We start from the raw sequence: 15,802 nt of genomic DNA on the forward strand, positions 1-15,802 counted from the left end.
GCCTTGTTGTTTTTGTTTCTGCTCCTCTCGCTCCCCCCGCCCCCGCCCGTGGAAACCCAAGACCCTGCCTCCCCGGTTTTCTGGGTGGTTGGGTTTCGTGAATGTCCGTCTCCCCCCCCCCGTGCCCCCCCGCCGCTCTGCACCACCCTCTGCGCTCTGCACGGGACCACCTACCCCAGGCCCCGGCCCCGGGTGTCCGCGGGGGAGGGCCCGTGGTGATGGGCGCGTGGGTGGGGCGGGCGCAGGAGACTGGGCTGTATTCGAACCCGCCTCACCCCCCCCCCGGGGCTGTGGGGGGGGGGTGTTTTCCCCTCGAAGAGTCAGCGTGGAGGGTCCTGGCCCATCTCGGGCGGCCTGCCCCCAGCTGGTCAGCGGTGGCCGCACCCACGGGCCCAGGGCATCGTGCTGGTTGGAGGCAGAAAAGCACAGACACAAAGTCGTTCTGGGGGCACTGGGTTCTTCCCTCCCTCGCCCACCCCTTCCCCAGACGTGAGCCCCCCCCCCCGGGCCCCCCAATCCCCGTGGTCCTCATGCTACTTAACGGCAAGTCCATCCACCCGCTGCCTGGGCCGAGAATGTAGAGCGGGGATTTCCAGCTGGGGTGCCCCAAGAATTTCTAAAACATGCAATGCCCATGCCCGGCCGGCGGGGCTCAGCGGTTGAGCGTCGACCTAGGAACCAGGAGGTCAGGGTTCGATTCCCGGTCAGGGCACAGGCCCGGGTTGTGGGCTCGATCCCCAGTGGGGGGCGTGCGGGAGGCAGCCGGTCCATGATGCTCTCTCCTCATGGATGTTTCTCTCCCTCTCCCTCAATAAAAACGTGTTTAAAAATAAAACATGCAGAACCTGACAATGTCGGCAGGGGCACTGCCCTCCGTCCCCCTAGACCCGTGGTCGGCAAACCGCGGCTCACGAGCCACACGTGGCTCTTTGGCCCCTGGAGTGTGGCTCTTCCACAAAATACCACGGCCTGGGCGAGTCTGTGTTGAAGAAGTGGCGTTAGAAGAAGTTTACGTTTAAAAAATGTGGCTCTCCAAAGACATTTCAATCGTTGTCCTGTTGATATCTGGCTCTGTGGACTCATGAGTTTGCCGACCACGGCCCTAGATTGTCAAATAAAACAACGACAGCAGCCGACACAACACGGGCGTCTGGTGCGCGTGCGGGTCCTGAGCCGTCACTGCACAGGTCAGAGAATAGAGCTGCGTCCGATGGGTCACGTCGCACAGGAAGGCTGCATCCGATTGGCTAATTCTTGGCGTCAGCAATCCTTACACACGAGGACAGGCACCTGAGTTTCTGAAAAGTCTCTTTGGAGCAGAAAGGGGGGGTGGGTTCGACTCACCCACAGGCCCAGGTGTCAGAGCTGCTGAGGAGGCCGGAGAAAGACGGGGCCCAGCCTCCCAGCTCGCCCAGCGCCCGGGGGAGTCTCTCTCCAGACCCTGGAGTCGCACAGGGGTGCGCAGTTACAGCCGCTGGTTGTTGGAGGAGGTGGGTTGCTGGTAGATGAGCTAGTAGTTAATTGTTTGATGAGCCAGGTAGTTTGTTGATGAGCCGGTTTGTTGGTTGATGAGCTGGTTAGTTGTTTGATGAGCTGGTTAGTTGGTTGATGAGCTGGTTAGTGGTTTGACGGAACTGAAGGAAGCTGTGGTCCTTGAACTCCAAAGGGGGAGGGGGGGGACGTAGAGAATGCAATTGTCTCTCTCACTTTACTCACTTTAGACCCTTGGAAACATTTTATGAGCAAAGTTAGCGGAGGAAGCAAAATGTCTAATGAATAATAAACTCGGGCCATGAGCCTTTTTAAAGAGAAAGAGAGAAAAGACAGAGAGAGAGAGAGAGAGAGAGAGAGAGAGACAGCGAGAGAGAGAGAGAGAGAGAGAGAGAGGGGGGGGGGAAGGCCGCTCAGCTGGTCCCAGGACCTGTGGGAGGTACCCGGGCCTCTCCCCGTCACCTCTGAGGCCCCCCCCCTCCCGTCGCCTCTGAGGGGGCCCTAAGGGGACCCTCCGCTCTAAAAGCTTCCCGAGTTAAAGCGTCTAACAAGCGGCTCCACCAACCAACGCCTCTTCCTCCTCTTCCTCCTCCAGGTCTAGCCTCGGCCTGTGGTCAGAAGTGGAACTGTTGGTTCCATCCGTGAAGCACTACCGCCCCCCCGCCCCCCTCCCCCTCCTCCCCCCTCCCCCCTCCCCCCACCCCCCACCCCGGGGGCAGCGGGCCCTTGCCGGGCCGGCTCTGTTTTCTTTAATCCCGTTCTCTCCACAGAGTCCTTAACACGCTTTCCCCGAACGTGCAGGGGACGTGGCCCCGGGGACGTTCCCCCCCCCCAGCAAGGACGCACGCAGCTCCTCCTCCAGGGGGACCGAACGGCTCCAGCCACGCGGCCATGGCTTCCGCTGTGCCCTTCACCGGGGACAGAGGTCATCAGGCCGAAACCCGCTTCCGTCCTCTGCTTATTATTATTATTTTTTATATCTTTATTGATGTCAGAGAGGAAAGGAGAGGGAGAAACATCCGTGATGAGAGGGAGCCATGGACCGGCTGCCTCCTGCACGCCCCCCACTGGGGAGGGAGCCCACAACCTGGGCCTGTGCCCCGACCGGGAATGAACCCTGACCTCTGGCTCCTGGGTTCTGTCAATGTTTCCTCCTGGGAAGGACGAGGGGTTCTGGTGCCAGACGGTGACCCCGGCACCCCCCCCCCCCCCCCCGCCCACAGGGGTCATTCTTCCCGCCCGGTGTGGCTCTGACCGGAGTCCAGGGCCTCCTTCCCTCCGGTGACACACGGTGGGGACACGGGTTCGTTTACGTCACCCACCCTGAGGCGGCAGCGGGCGGGGGCCAGGGGGCGGCTCAGTTTGGGGGAGGGGGGCATCCGGCTTTTCCAGTGGCCACCAGGACTCCGCCTGCCCCCCGGGATGGGGAGAGGGGGACAGAGTTGTCCCCCCGGTGAGGTGAGAAGTTGGGTCTCGCTGGGTGTCTGGCCGAGCAGGGGGGTGGCCTGGGGGGGTCCCCCCCCAAATTCACCTGCTGGAGTCCCCACCCCCAGCCCCCCCAGAATGCAGCCCTATTTGGAACAGGGTTTTTTAGGAGGCGGTTCAGTTCAAAGGAGGCCAGGTGGGGGTCCCCGTGAGGAGAGGGACAGACGGGAGGACACGCATGCACAGAGGGACGGCCGAGGACACGCCCAGGAGAGAGGCCGCAGCCGACACCGTGACCTTGGCCTCCAGCCCCAGGCCCACGAGACCGTGCGTTTCGGTGGGAGCCCCCCCCCCCCCGGCTCCCCCATCGGGCGGTTTTGTTGTAGCAGCTGAGCTGACGGTACAGCAGGCGACCGGGAGCACTTAACAACGTCCAGTTCACCTGTATTTCCACTTAAAACGGCGGGCAGCGTCTTTCATCCCCCAGACCCCGTGGGAACGCCGCCACTCCGACGGTGAAATAATTCCCCGTAAACCCCGCGCCGACGCGGCTGCTCCGGAACATTCCAGCGCAGCAAACGGATGGGCGCCCGGCCTCGGGGGCCGAGGGACCCTGAGGTGGGGCCTCCGTGGTCAGCGAGGGGTGCGGAGAGGTGCCCCGTCCGTTAGACCGCGCCCGAAGCCAGCGGGGGGCGGGGGGGGAGCGGGTTTGGGTTTATGATGTAAAAACAAACTCACGCCCGGGGTCCCGGCCTCTGGCTCGAGGTGGCCGTCTTTCCCAGGGAATGTTTATTGGGGTTCCCGCTGCCCGAGGACCCACTTGTCCCGATTCTCGGGTTCCGGATGCTGCCGCCGGCGCTGTGAGAATGAGAGCGCCGATAAGCGAGGGGGGGAGACGGGGGGGGGGGAGGGAAACTGGGCCAGGAATTAAATTAATGCTTTTAGACAAATATCCCCTCCATCTCCAATTCTGATGCTAATTACATTTGGGGATCAAAGACCGTTCCTGCAAGTTCTGCTTTTGAAAAACCAGAGAGAGATTTTCCTTCCGCGTTTGATATTTTTATGGGACTCGATGGGGACGGTGGGGGGTCGGCGGCGGGGGGGATAGGGATCTGGGGGCCCAGGCCCATCCCCGCGGACCTGGGGGGAGAAGAGGCAGGTTCCCCAAACCTCGCTCTGTGCCGCTCAGCGGGCGGGTCCCCACGGCCGGAGCGGCTGGGCGCTGTGTCACAGCACAGACACGGGGGGGGGGGGGGGGGGGCGGGGGATTAAAAAGGAACAATGCAGCCCTGGCCGGTTGCTCAATGGTTAGAGCGTCGGCCTGTGGATGGAAGGGTCCCGGGTTCGATTCCAGGTCAAGGGCACAGGCCCGGGTTGTGGGCTCCATCCCCAGTGGGGGGCGTGCAGGAGGCAGCCGATCCATGATTCTCTCTCATCATGGATGTCTCTCTCTCTCTCCCTCTCCCTTCCTCTCTGAAATCAATAAAAATATAGTTTAGCCCTGGCTGGTGTGACTCAGTGGATAGAGCGTCGGCCTGCAGACTGAAGGGTCCCGGGTTCGATTCCGGTCAAGGGCACGGACCTCAGTTGCAGGCTCCTCCCCAGCCCAGGCCCTGGTCGGGCCTCCTGCAGGAGGCAACCCATCGACGTGTTTCTCTCAAATCGATGTTTCTCTCTCTTTCCCTTTCTCTTTAGGAAAAAAAAAATAAATAAATAAAAAATATATATATATTTAAATACATTTTATTGATTTTTACAGAGAGGAAGGGAGAGGGATAGAGAGCTAGAAACATCGATGAGAGAGAAACATCCATCAGCTGCCTCCTGCACACCCCCCACTGGGGATGTGCCCGCAACCAAGGCACATGCCCTTGACCGGAATCGAACCTGGGACCCTTCAGTCCGCAGGCCGACGCTCTATCCACTGAGCCACACCGGTCAGGGATATATATACATATATACTACCCGGCCAGCGTGGCGCAGTGGCTGAGCGGCGACCTGGGAACCAGAGGTCACGGGAGGATTCCAGGTCGGGGCACAGGCCCGGTCGCGGGCTCGATCCCGGGCGGGGGGGGGGGGGGGGGGGCGGGCCGTGCAGGAGGCAGCCGGCCCGTGATGGTCACGCGAGAGCAGGACTTTTCAAAAACACGGCACGTGACTCAAGGCCGCGGTCCCCGCTCCCCGCTCGGCGCCCGGCGGCCCGGCCGGCATCTGGCCCGAGGACGGGGCTCAGGGGCGGCGGGCCCGGCACACAGCTGTCGGCCTTTGAAGTCGATGTTTCCTTACGGCCGGAGCCGGGCGCCGGCTTCTGTCTGTCTGTCTGCCCCCAGACGGCTGAGTCAGCAGCGGGGACGGGAGGGGTGGGGCGGCCTGGGCCCGTGTCACCCGCTGCAATTCTCTCTGGAATCTTGGACGGGTCGGCCTCAAGCAGGCCCTCGCCCTGACTCGGGGCGGGGACGGGGGGTGGGGTCAGTGGGACGAGGCTTCCCGCTGTTAGTACGTTCCTGTAGCCCAGCAAGCTGATGGCCGAGCGGAGGGGGTGGGGGGGGGGCACAATTATCCACTGACCCTCCCCTGCAGCCCCTCCCACCCCCACGGACCCGGACACCAAGCTGGGACCAGGCGGACAGGCCCCAGGGACAGCCATCGAAGCTGGGGGACCGGTGACGAACCCACGATAAACACAGCAGCACGCGGCAGCCCTCGCCGGCCTGTCTTCTTCTTTTATTTTTAAAAATATATGTTCATATGGATTCCAGAGAGGAAGGGAGCGGGAGAGGGAGATAGAAACATCCATGAGGAGAGAGAATCATTGATCAGCTGCCTCCCGCACGCCCCCCACTGGGGATAAAGCCCGCGACCCAGGCCTGTGCCCCTGGCCGGAACCGAACCTGGGACCCTTTAGTCCGCAGGCCGACACTCTATCCACTGAGCCAAACCGGTTAGGGCTCTTCTTCTTTTATTTTTAAAAATATATGTTCATATTGATTGTAGAGAGGAAGGGAGCGGGAGAGAGAGAGGAACATCCATGATGAGAGAGAATCATGGATCGGCCGCCTCCTACATGCCTCACACAGGGGATCGAACCCACAACCCGGGCCTGTGCCCCGACCGGGAATGGGACCGTGACCCCCTGGTTTGTAGGTCGACGCTCACCCCCTGAGCGGGCATCGGTGGGGCTCCCTCGCTCTCACTGCCCGGGAATCCCGGCCGCGACTTCTCGGTGGATGGCGCCGCGCTCCCACACACTGAGCCGCCCGCCAGCGCCCGCCCTCCCCCGGCGCTCACAGCCCTGAGCACAGAGGAGGCCCCGGGGGCTGAGGCTCCGATGTCGGCGGCCACGTGGATAAGCTCACCGCACCTGGTTCTCCCGGGTCCCCGCGAGCATCCCGCGGACCGGCCGGCCGAGGCGGCTCACCGGGACGGGTCTGGGCGGCTCTGCGGGCCTGGGGACCCGTCCTTCCGGCCCGCCCGCTGGGGTGGGGCTCCTCAGCGTCATTCCTGCGGCCTGATTCCCGCCCAGGTTGGGAACCACGTGCCCGTGGCCCGGGCCCCGGGGCGTCCCGGCCCCGTCCTCAGTGCGCTCGCAGCTCACCACCCTTTTTATTTATTTATTTTTAATGTGTTTGCATTGATTTTTAGAGGGAGAGAGAGAGAAACAGGGATGAGAGAGAATCATGGATGGGCTGCCTCCTGCACGCCCCCTACTGGGGATGGAGCCTGCAACCCAGGCCTGTGCCCTGACCCGGGAATTGAACTGTGACCTCCTGGTTCATGGATTGATGCTCAACCACTGAGCCACACTGGCCGGGCCAGGGTACCCATTATATATATATATATGGTACCCATTTCTTTTTTTAAAAAAATATATTTTATTGATTTTTTACAGAGAGGAAGGGAGAGGGATAGAGAGTTAGAAACATCGATGAGATAGAAACATCGATCAGCTGCCTCCTGCACACCCCCTACTGGGAATGTGCCCACAACCAAGGTACATGCCCTTGACCGGAATCGAACCTGGGGCCCTTCAGTCCGCAGGCCAACGCTCTATCCACTGAGCCACACCGGTTTCGGCCCATTTTTTAATAACAATGAGATTTTAAAAAGTTTTTTTTTTTTTTTTTTTTAAATCTTGCCCTGGCTGGTTTTGCTCAGTGGATAGAGTGTCAGCCTGCAGACTGAAGGGTTCCGGGTTCAATTCCCGGTCAAGGGCACAGGCCTGGGCTTCGGGCTTGATCCCCAGCAGGGGGCGTGCAGGAGGCAGCCGATCCGTGATTCTCTCTCATCGTGGATGTTTCTCTCTCCCTCTCCCTTCCTCTCTGAAATCAATAAAATACATTTTTTTAAAAAAGAAAACTTGGCAACTTAAATTAGAAAGACACCCCCCTGCCTCACCTCCCAGCCTGCAGGGCCTCTGGGGGATTGAAGCATAAACACACCGGACCCACCGGGAAGGAGGCGCCGCGAGGGGCCGGGCACGGCCGCCGGCTCAGAATCCACCTCCAGCATCTCGGTGCTGGCCGCACGCCAGGACGTGTTTTGACACGACTCCCCCCCCCCCCCCCAATGTCTAACCTACGTGTCTCCGCGGGGAAATCCAACCCGTATGTTTCTGGTTCCTTCCCCTTGAACTCGGCCAGGGCCGTCCGGACACGCCATCTGACGGGAGGGGCACGGGGCCTCTCTATGAGGCTTAACGCAGGGAGCCCGGTCTCCCCAGGAGCAAACACACCCGCTCACAAGGTGTCCCCGCGGCCTGGCGACCAGGCGACCAGGCTGGGCCCTCCGGCAGCTCCGGACCCATGGGCGCGTTTCACAGCCCGCCTCCTGGGCCACCCCGCTCCGGGGGAAGGTCCCCCGGGGAGAGGCGGCGCCCAGGGGGGAGGCTGCGGCACCTGGGGCAGCGCCGACGGCCAGGCAGGACGGGGGAGGGCGGATGGGCACCGTGGGGGGAGACGGGAGGAGAAGGTGCCGCTTTGTCCCTTTGTGAGCGTCACGGGAGCGCTCCCCTCCTGCCCTGACTGGGGATGGAACCGTGACCTCCTGGTTCATGGGTGGAGCCTCAACCGCAGCCACGCCGGCCGGGCTCTGAAGGTTGTTTTTTTTTTAAATATATTTTATTGATTTTTTACAGAGAGGAAGAGAGAGGGATAGAGAGTTAGAAACATCGATGAGAGAGAAACATCGATCAGCTGCCTCCTGCACACCCCCTCCTGGGGATGTGCCCGCAACCAAGGTACATGCCCTTGACCGGAATCGAACCTGGGACCCTTCAGTCCACAGGCTGACGCTCTATCCACTGAGCCACACTGGTCAGGGCGGGCTCTGAAGGTTGTATTGGATGCTTCCCCTCTCTCGTTTCTTTTTTCTCTAGTGCTTTCTGTTTACCCAAGAGATGTGACTCTGTGCATTGCTGCAGTATTGCACTGAATTTATTTTATTATTATTATTTTTTTAATCCTCACCGGAGGTTATTTTTCCCATTGATTTTAGGGAGAGTGGGAAAGAGAGGGAGAGACAGAGAGAAACATCGACGTGAGAGAGACACATCGACGGGTTGCCTCCTGCACGCGCCCTGACCGGAACCTGGGCCAGGGGAGGAGCCTGCAACCGAGGTACGTGCCCTTGACCGGAATCGAACCCGGGACCTTTGGGTCCGCAGGCCGACACTCTGTCCACCGAGCCACACCAGCCAGGGCTCGTACTGTCTTGATTAAAGAAAAAAAAAAAAAAGGTAGCAACCACAATCCCCATAGCCAAATGACGAATTTTATAACCGACCATTTTTCTGTCATTCTCATTGGTTCCGTTGGTTGGTGTAGACCCGTGTCATCATTCGGGCAGATGAGACTCACACGTTCTTCCTACGCCTCTCATGCTTCCTTTTCTCGGGCCATTGTGGACGGGCAGGTTGGCACTGATTTTGCCAATACTCAGAGACAGGCTCTTAAAGAAAAAAAAAAAAGTAGCAACAAAGTTTCGGCTGAGTTTAGCTCAGACTGCGGCGGCCAAGGCGACATGGATACAATGTCACCACTTCAGGAGGCCGATATGGATACAATGCTACCACTTCAGTGGACGATATGGATACAATGTCACCACTTCAACAGGGCGATATGGATACAATGTTACCAATTCAGTAGGCGATACGGATACAATGTTACCACTTCAGGAGGCGATATGGATACAATGTCACCACTTCAGGAGGCGCATGGATACAATGTTACCACTTCAGTAGGTTGATATGGACACAATGTCACCACTTCAGTAGGTTGATATGGACACAATGTTACAACTTCAGGAGGCGACATGGACACAATGTTACCACTTCAGTGGCGCTGCTTCCCATGAGCTGTAGGAAGAAAAGCAGGTTGTTAATGAACCTCGGTGTTCAAAGCCGGCAAAACGAAAGTGTTTCCTGAGGGAGCGAGCGGAGGGGGGCCCCCCACCCCCGGAGGTCCCAGGTGTGGCCCTGCCGGGGGAAGGGGGGACAGTGGCACCAGCCCCAGGGGCTTGTCACTTGGGATCAAAGTCGGCACCTGCACCTCGTAACCACGTCGCCCACCTTTTAAGGCAGACGCTGATTTATCGCCTGTCAGGGCCGATGGCTTTGTAGTTCTGCCTCAGACACGGAAGATGTTGTCGGGATAGGTTTTAAGGTGGCGGTGTGTGTGTGTGTGTGTGTGTGTGTGTGTGTGTGTGTGTGTTTATTTTATTTTAATTTTCAGGGCAAAGATTCCCTAACATGCCCCAAAGTGCTCCTCAGAACAGATGTTCGAGGGACCACCTGAGAGCCTTCGGCCCCTGGTCCCAGAGCCCTGAGGCCACCGCCCTCAAGTGGCTTCGGGTGGGATGGACGGAGGTGGGTGTGTTTTGAGGGTGGTCTTTGGGAGCCCTTTATTTATTGATTTTCTTTCTTTTTTAAAATATGTGTTTATTGATTTCAGAGAGGAAGGGAGAGGTGAGAGAGAATCATGGACCGGCGGCCTCCTGCACGCCCTCTACTGGAGATGCAGCCCGCAACCCGGGCCTGTGGCCTGACCAGGAATAGGACCTCCTGGTTCCTGGGTGGATGCTCATCCACGGAGCCACGCTGGCCGGGCAGGAACCCCTTCCTTTAAACCAGAGCCCTCTGGATGTGAGCGGGGGACCACCCCTGCTGCCCCCCAAAAGAAGATGTCTTGTAATAACGCGACCCTCGGCCCTCACCGGTGTGGCTCAGTGGATAGAGCGTCGGCCTGCCGACTGAAGGGTCCCGGGTTCGATTCCCGGTCAAGGGCATGTACCTTGGTTGTGGGCACATCCCCAGTGGGAGGTGTGCAGGAGGCGGCTGATGGATGTTTCTCTCTCATCGATGTTTCTGACTCTCTGTCCCTCTCCCTTCCTCTCTGTAAAAAAATCAATAAAATATATTTTTAAAAAGTAACACGACCCTCGGTGACCCGAAAAGTCCGCCCGGGCTGCGGACACTGCGTAGGAGCTGAAGGGGCGTCCTCCTGGGCGGGGGGCTGTGTGAGCCCCCAGTGACGCCCGCGCGTCCGGGCCGCTGACACGGACTCTTTGGCGATTTCAGACGCGTCTCCTCCCCTCCTGCTTGGCCTTCACGCTCTTCATAAAACGTGAGAGCTCACTCCCCACGACGTGGCCCCCGCGTGTTCCCCGAGCTTTCCTGAGGTCGGGCGGCGCCCCCCGCCCCCATCTCCATCCACCGCGTCCTTTTCCCTGTGCCTACGCGGTGTCCGTGTGCCAGGCCTGGTTCCCCGGGAGGCGGTGAGGATGTTCCCAAGGTCAAAGCGGCAGACGGGGAACGCCGCCCACCTCCACGGAGGCGCCGAGCCCGCCTTAGCACCTCGACAGACCCGCGGGGACGCTGCGCAGCCCGGACCGGGACTGGACAACACGTTTCTCTAAGAAAAAGAAAAAAGACTCATTCTCGCCCTGGCCAGTGTGGCTCAGTGGATGGAGCGTCGGCCTGGGGACTGAAGGGTCCCGGGTTCGATTCCGGTCAAGGGCACAGGCCCAGGTTGCGGGCTCCATCCCCAGTAGGGGGCGTGCAGGAGGCCGCCGATCCATGATTCTCTCTCATCACTGATGTTTCCATCTCTCTCTCCCTCTCCCTTCCTCTCTGACATCAATAAAAATATATATTTAAAAAAAAACCTCATTCTCTTTGGAGACCATTCCTCACTAGCGGGTGGGTTGGACTTTCTGGGGGGCGGGGGGGGGCAGTAAACATATAAGAGCAAGTATTCATGGAGCCTTCGGTCCGTGCCAGGTGGCCTTCTTAGTGCTTTGCAGCCTGAGATTTTATTTAATCGAGTCTCTCCCGGGGTGAGGGTAGGGGAGGGGGGTTGTGAGGAATTAGACAGCCCAGCCCGGCCGGCGTGGCTCAGTGGTTGAGCATCCGTCCACCTGTGAATCAGGAGGTTCCAGTCCCAGTCAGGGCACATGCCCGGTGGTGGTGGTGGGGGGGGGGGCGTGCAGGAGGCAGCCGACCCATGATTCTCTCTCATCATGGAGGCTTCTCTCTCTCTCTCTCCCTCTCCCTTCCTCTTGGAAATCGATATAAAAGATACATATTAAAGATAAAATAAGTCACTGCCCCCCCCTCCCCACCCCCCGGACCCTGCCCATCGGCCAGGACCCTGCCAGGTCCCAGGGATGAGCTGTGACCTCCCAGCGGAGACCACACTCAGCTTTTCCTCTCTCTCAGCGCACAAGGGGCCAGTGGCAATCGGAAGAACACGGTTTATTTTTAATGAAACAGAGGAGCCTGAAAATATATCATCTAGTCACCCAGGCACTGCAGGCCCAGGCCTCGGTGGGGGTGGGGACGGCCTGGAGGGGTGTGAGCGGCCCCGGGCTCCAGGCTCCGTCAGGGAATCCATTTGTGTCACAAGAGAGTCCCTAAGCCCTCCTCCCCCAGGCCCCTCCCTCCCACAATCGGGGAGCCCAGAGCAGGGGGCTTGGCTTCCATGAAGAAGCCACAAATGTCACCACGCGGAGGGCGCTGAGGCCTGGCCCCCCCACCCTCGGTGGGGAGGTTTCTGTGGTCTTTACCCGCCCCCCCCCCCCCCCCCCCCCGGCGGCTCCGCTTTGGCTGCGAGGGAAAGAGGAGGAAAATGTCCCCTGGACCCGGGTGCGGTGTGGTGAGCCTTTCTGTCCGGGAGAGAGAGGCGGTGTGTGGGGGGCAGGCGCTCGGGTCCGTTGTCAGGGACCCAGATGCCCCACCCACGGGGGGTGCTGGGCCGGCAGGTTCCTCTCTCTTCCTGTGGGCACAGAGGGGGCCGCCCTCCTGCCCTCCTGAGGGCGGGCCCCTCCCCTCCCTGCCCCCCCTGCCCCCCCTGCCCCCCTCCCCCCTTGCGCTCTGCACCCCCCCAGAGGCCCTTCCATTTGCAAACAAGTCCGCTCCGCTCCGGTGTGTCCCAGGCGAGCGCAGCCAAAGCAAACACACGCACCGACGTCTATTTACCGAAGCTTCTAAACAAAGGTTTTCTTCCGGGGCGGGGGCGGCCGAATCCACTCCTTCACCACAAATTGGCTACAAAGAGGCCACTTCCCCCGGGGAGCCCTCCCCCTTCCCGGCAAACAAACCCACCCCCTCCCCCAGCCTCGCCGTCCAGGGTCCACGGCCCTCCGGAGTCTCAGGGCAAACGCGGTTCCTTCGCCCGGCCGGTTCCTTCGCCCGGCCGGCAGGGCGCAGCGGCAGAGCGTCCTCCTAGGACCCAGGAGGTCACGGGTTCGATTCCCGGTCCCGGGCAACAGGCCCAGGTGGCGGGCTCCATCCCCAGCAGGGGGCGCGCAGGAGGCAGCCGATCCGTGATGCTCTCTCATCATGGGTGTTTCTCTCTCCTTCCCCCTTCCTCTCTGAAACCAACAAAAATATATTTTAAAAAGCAAAACCCGCCGAAACCGGTTTGGCTCAGCGGATAGAGCGTCGGCCTGCGGACTGAAGGGTCCCAGGTTCGATTCCGGTCAAGGGCATGTACCTTGGTTGCGGGCACATCCCCAGTAGGAGGGGTGCAGGAGGCAGCTGGTCGATGTTTCTAACTCTCTATCCTTCTCCCTTCCTCTCTGTAAAAAATCAATAAAATATATTAAAAAAAAAACACAAAACCCAAAAAATGCCGGTTGATTATTATTATTATCATTACTTTTTAAACTTTTATTTTTTTTTTTAAAAAACACACCAACAACAAACCAACCAACCCCCCAGCCCTCCAGCCCCCCAAGAAAAGCACCAAGAAAGTTTGGCTCCGCCGGCCACCGTCTGCCCCGTGGGAAAGTTTCCAGTCTTTTTTAATTTTTTTTCCAGGTCGGTTCACACGCAGGCAGGCGGCTGTTGGGGGAGCTCATACTTCCCCAGGCACGTTTTCGGGGGGTGCTGGGCTTTTTTGTAAATCCCGCCGCCGCCGCCGTGGGCGTGGGCGACGACGCTGGCCGGCTTCCTGCGGCTGTGCCTGCGGAGGCGGCGGCCGCACACGGAGCGCCAGGCCTGCAGCGTCTTGGCCGTCCAGATCCACACGCCGCTGGTGATGCCCACGACCAGCAGCATGAAGATCTTGAGCAGGAAGACCTCCACGGCGGGGATGGAGGCGGCCAGCCGGCAGTCCAGGCTCTGCGTCCGCTCGTCCAGCCGGCACCGGCGCTGCGCCGCCAGCGCCCGCCAGCGCTCCGTGTGCAGGCGCTCGTACAGGTAGCAGGCGATGACGCACGTGGCGGGCACGGTGTAGAGCACCGAGAACACCCCGATGCGCACCATCAGCTTCTCCAGCTTGTCCGTGTTCTCGCCGCCCGTCTTCATCACGCGCCGGATGTGGAACAGCGCCACGAAGCCCGAGAGCAGGAAGGACGTGCCCAGGGCGAGGTAGCAGGCCAGCGGCACCAGCACGAAGCCCGTGAGCGCGTGCACATCCATGCTGCCCACGTAGCACACGCCCGTGAGCTCGTCGCCCGCCACGCGGCGCATCACCAGGATCAGGATGGTCTTGACGGCGGGGATGGCCCAGGCCGCCAGGTGGAAGTAGCTGCTGTGCGCCTCGATGGCCTCGTGGCCCCACTTCTTGCCGGCGGCCAGGAACCAGGTGAGCGTCAGCACCACCCACCAGAGCGAGCTGGCCATGCCGAAGTAGTAGAGCACCAGGAAGACCAGGGTGCAGCCCGTGCTCTCCAGCCCCTCCTGGATCACGTAGAGCTGCCCGCTGTCCCGGTCGCAGGCGATGCTCTCGGCGCCCGCGAAGAGGCGGATGATGTAGCCGAGCGAGGACACGCAGTAGCACATGGACAGGAAGACGATGGGGCGCTCCGGGTAGCGGAAGCGGCCGGGGTCCACGAGGAAGGTGAGCACGGTGAAGGCGCTGGAGAGGAAGCAGAGCGCCGACCACACGGCCAGCCAGACCACGGCGAAGCGCTTGTCCTCGCGGCTCCAGTACACGTCCACGCCGGGCGCGCACAGCGGCGCGCACGACGCGCTCCTGCCCACGTGGTGGAACTTGCCCGGGTTGGCGCAGCCGGCGCGCCCGGGGCTCCCCACTTCCTGGGGCGAGGGCTCCTCCGGCGCGCCCGCGGCCGGGGGTCGCGGCTGCGGCGGCCGGAACAGCGGCGGGAACAGGCCCGAGCCGCCGCGCGCCGCCGCCGCCGCCGCCGGCTCGTCCGAGCCGTTGCTGGGCGCCTCCATGCACAGGTAGTTGGGGTCGTTCTTGTTGGGGAGTTTGCCGCAGTCCAGCGAGTCCGGCCACTGGAAGTGGAACTGCTCCATGATCGGGGAGCAGCGCAGCCGGGCCTGCTCGCACATGACGCGGCAGGCGGGGATGGGGGCGGAGACCTGCTCCGTGCACATGGGCGCGTACAGCGAGCACAAGAAGAAGCGGAGGTGCCCGTGGCAGCCGTACTCCACGAGCGGCGCGAACTCGTGCAGCTGGATGGCCGCCTCGCGCTGCTGCTCGTGGCCCATCAGGTTGGGCATGCGCGTCATGTTGTAGCCGATGTCCTGGCACATGGGGATCTCGATGGGCTGGCACTGCCCGTCGCCCGGGCGCTCCAGGTCCAGGGAGCTGATGGCGGCGCACGTCCCCATCACCTGCAGGACCAGCCACAGGCGGGGGGGACCCGGGCGCCGCGCCATGGTGCTGGCGTCGGAGGCGGGGCCCCGGCCGGCAGGTCCGCTGCCCTCAGAGCCGCCGCTCCCGGGCCCGGGTTCGGGCTGTGGGCCTCGGCTCCGCGTCCCGGCCCGGGCCCCCGCCCATGCCCGCCCAGCCTGTGGCCCTGCTCCCCGCGCTCGGCGGGCCGGGGCCCCCCGCCGAGAGGGGGCCGCGGAGCCGAGGAGCGAAGTCGGCGAACAATACCGGGAAGCGAGGGGGCCCTGGGCGCGACCGCCGGCGCGGGCTGCTGCGGGTCTCGGCCGGCAAACTTTGGCCTCTTCTGGGAGCGAACGGGGGGCGCGCGTCCGGAGCGGGCGGGCGGGCGGGAGGCGGGGGCGCACGGTGGCCGGGCCAGCGCGCCGGGCTCCTCCTCCCCCGCCACCACCCGCGCCGGCCTCGGCCTCGGCCCGGCCCGGCCCGCAGCTGTTGGGAGGTTTGCGTCCCGGGGTGAGAAGACTCGCGGAAAGGCGAAGGGGGAGAGCCGAGCGGTGACAGGCCCCGCCCCCGAGCGCGCGCCCCGCCCCCGCCGCCGCTTTGCATGAGAAAGCGGGGCGGCCCCTCCGCCGCCTGCGCCCGCGCCCCCGCCGCCGGCTCCGGGGCCCCGCGGGGCGCAGCGCTGTCTCGCCCTCCCTCCCCGCCCGGCCTGGACACCCCGCCGGGCGCCTCCGTCTGTCCTGCCCGCCGCTCCTTCTCCCTCTCTGCGCCGGCCTCCAACTTTGCGCTCTCTCCGCCTCCTCCCGCCT

General features: G+C 61.9%; 1 protein-coding gene across 1 annotated transcript; it reads right to left on the bottom strand.

Annotated features, from left to right (window-relative positions):
- Window positions 1-13,149: 13,149 nt before the first annotated feature.
- FZD10 (frizzled class receptor 10) lies at window positions 13,150-15,180 on the bottom strand. Its single transcript, XM_079800894.1, has one exon. It carries the CDS (start codon window positions 15,041-15,043, stop codon window positions 13,241-13,243), a length of 1,803 nt encoding a protein of 600 aa, XP_079657020.1. The 5' UTR covers window positions 15,044-15,180; the 3' UTR covers window positions 13,150-13,240.
- Between the last annotated feature and the right edge of the window lie 622 nt (window positions 15,181-15,802).

This window comes from Cnephaeus nilssonii (genome assembly GCF_951640355.1).
Source record: "Cnephaeus nilssonii genome assembly, contig: SCAFFOLD_129, whole genome shotgun sequence".
Lineage (NCBI taxonomy): Eukaryota > Metazoa > Chordata > Mammalia > Chiroptera > Vespertilionidae > Cnephaeus > Cnephaeus nilssonii.

Excerpts from the sequence above, each read along its gene's own strand:
- FZD10 (XM_079800894.1), bottom strand. The coding sequence starts at position 15,043 with ATGGCGCGGCGCCCGGGTCCCCCCCGCCTGTGGCTGGTCCTGCAGGTG.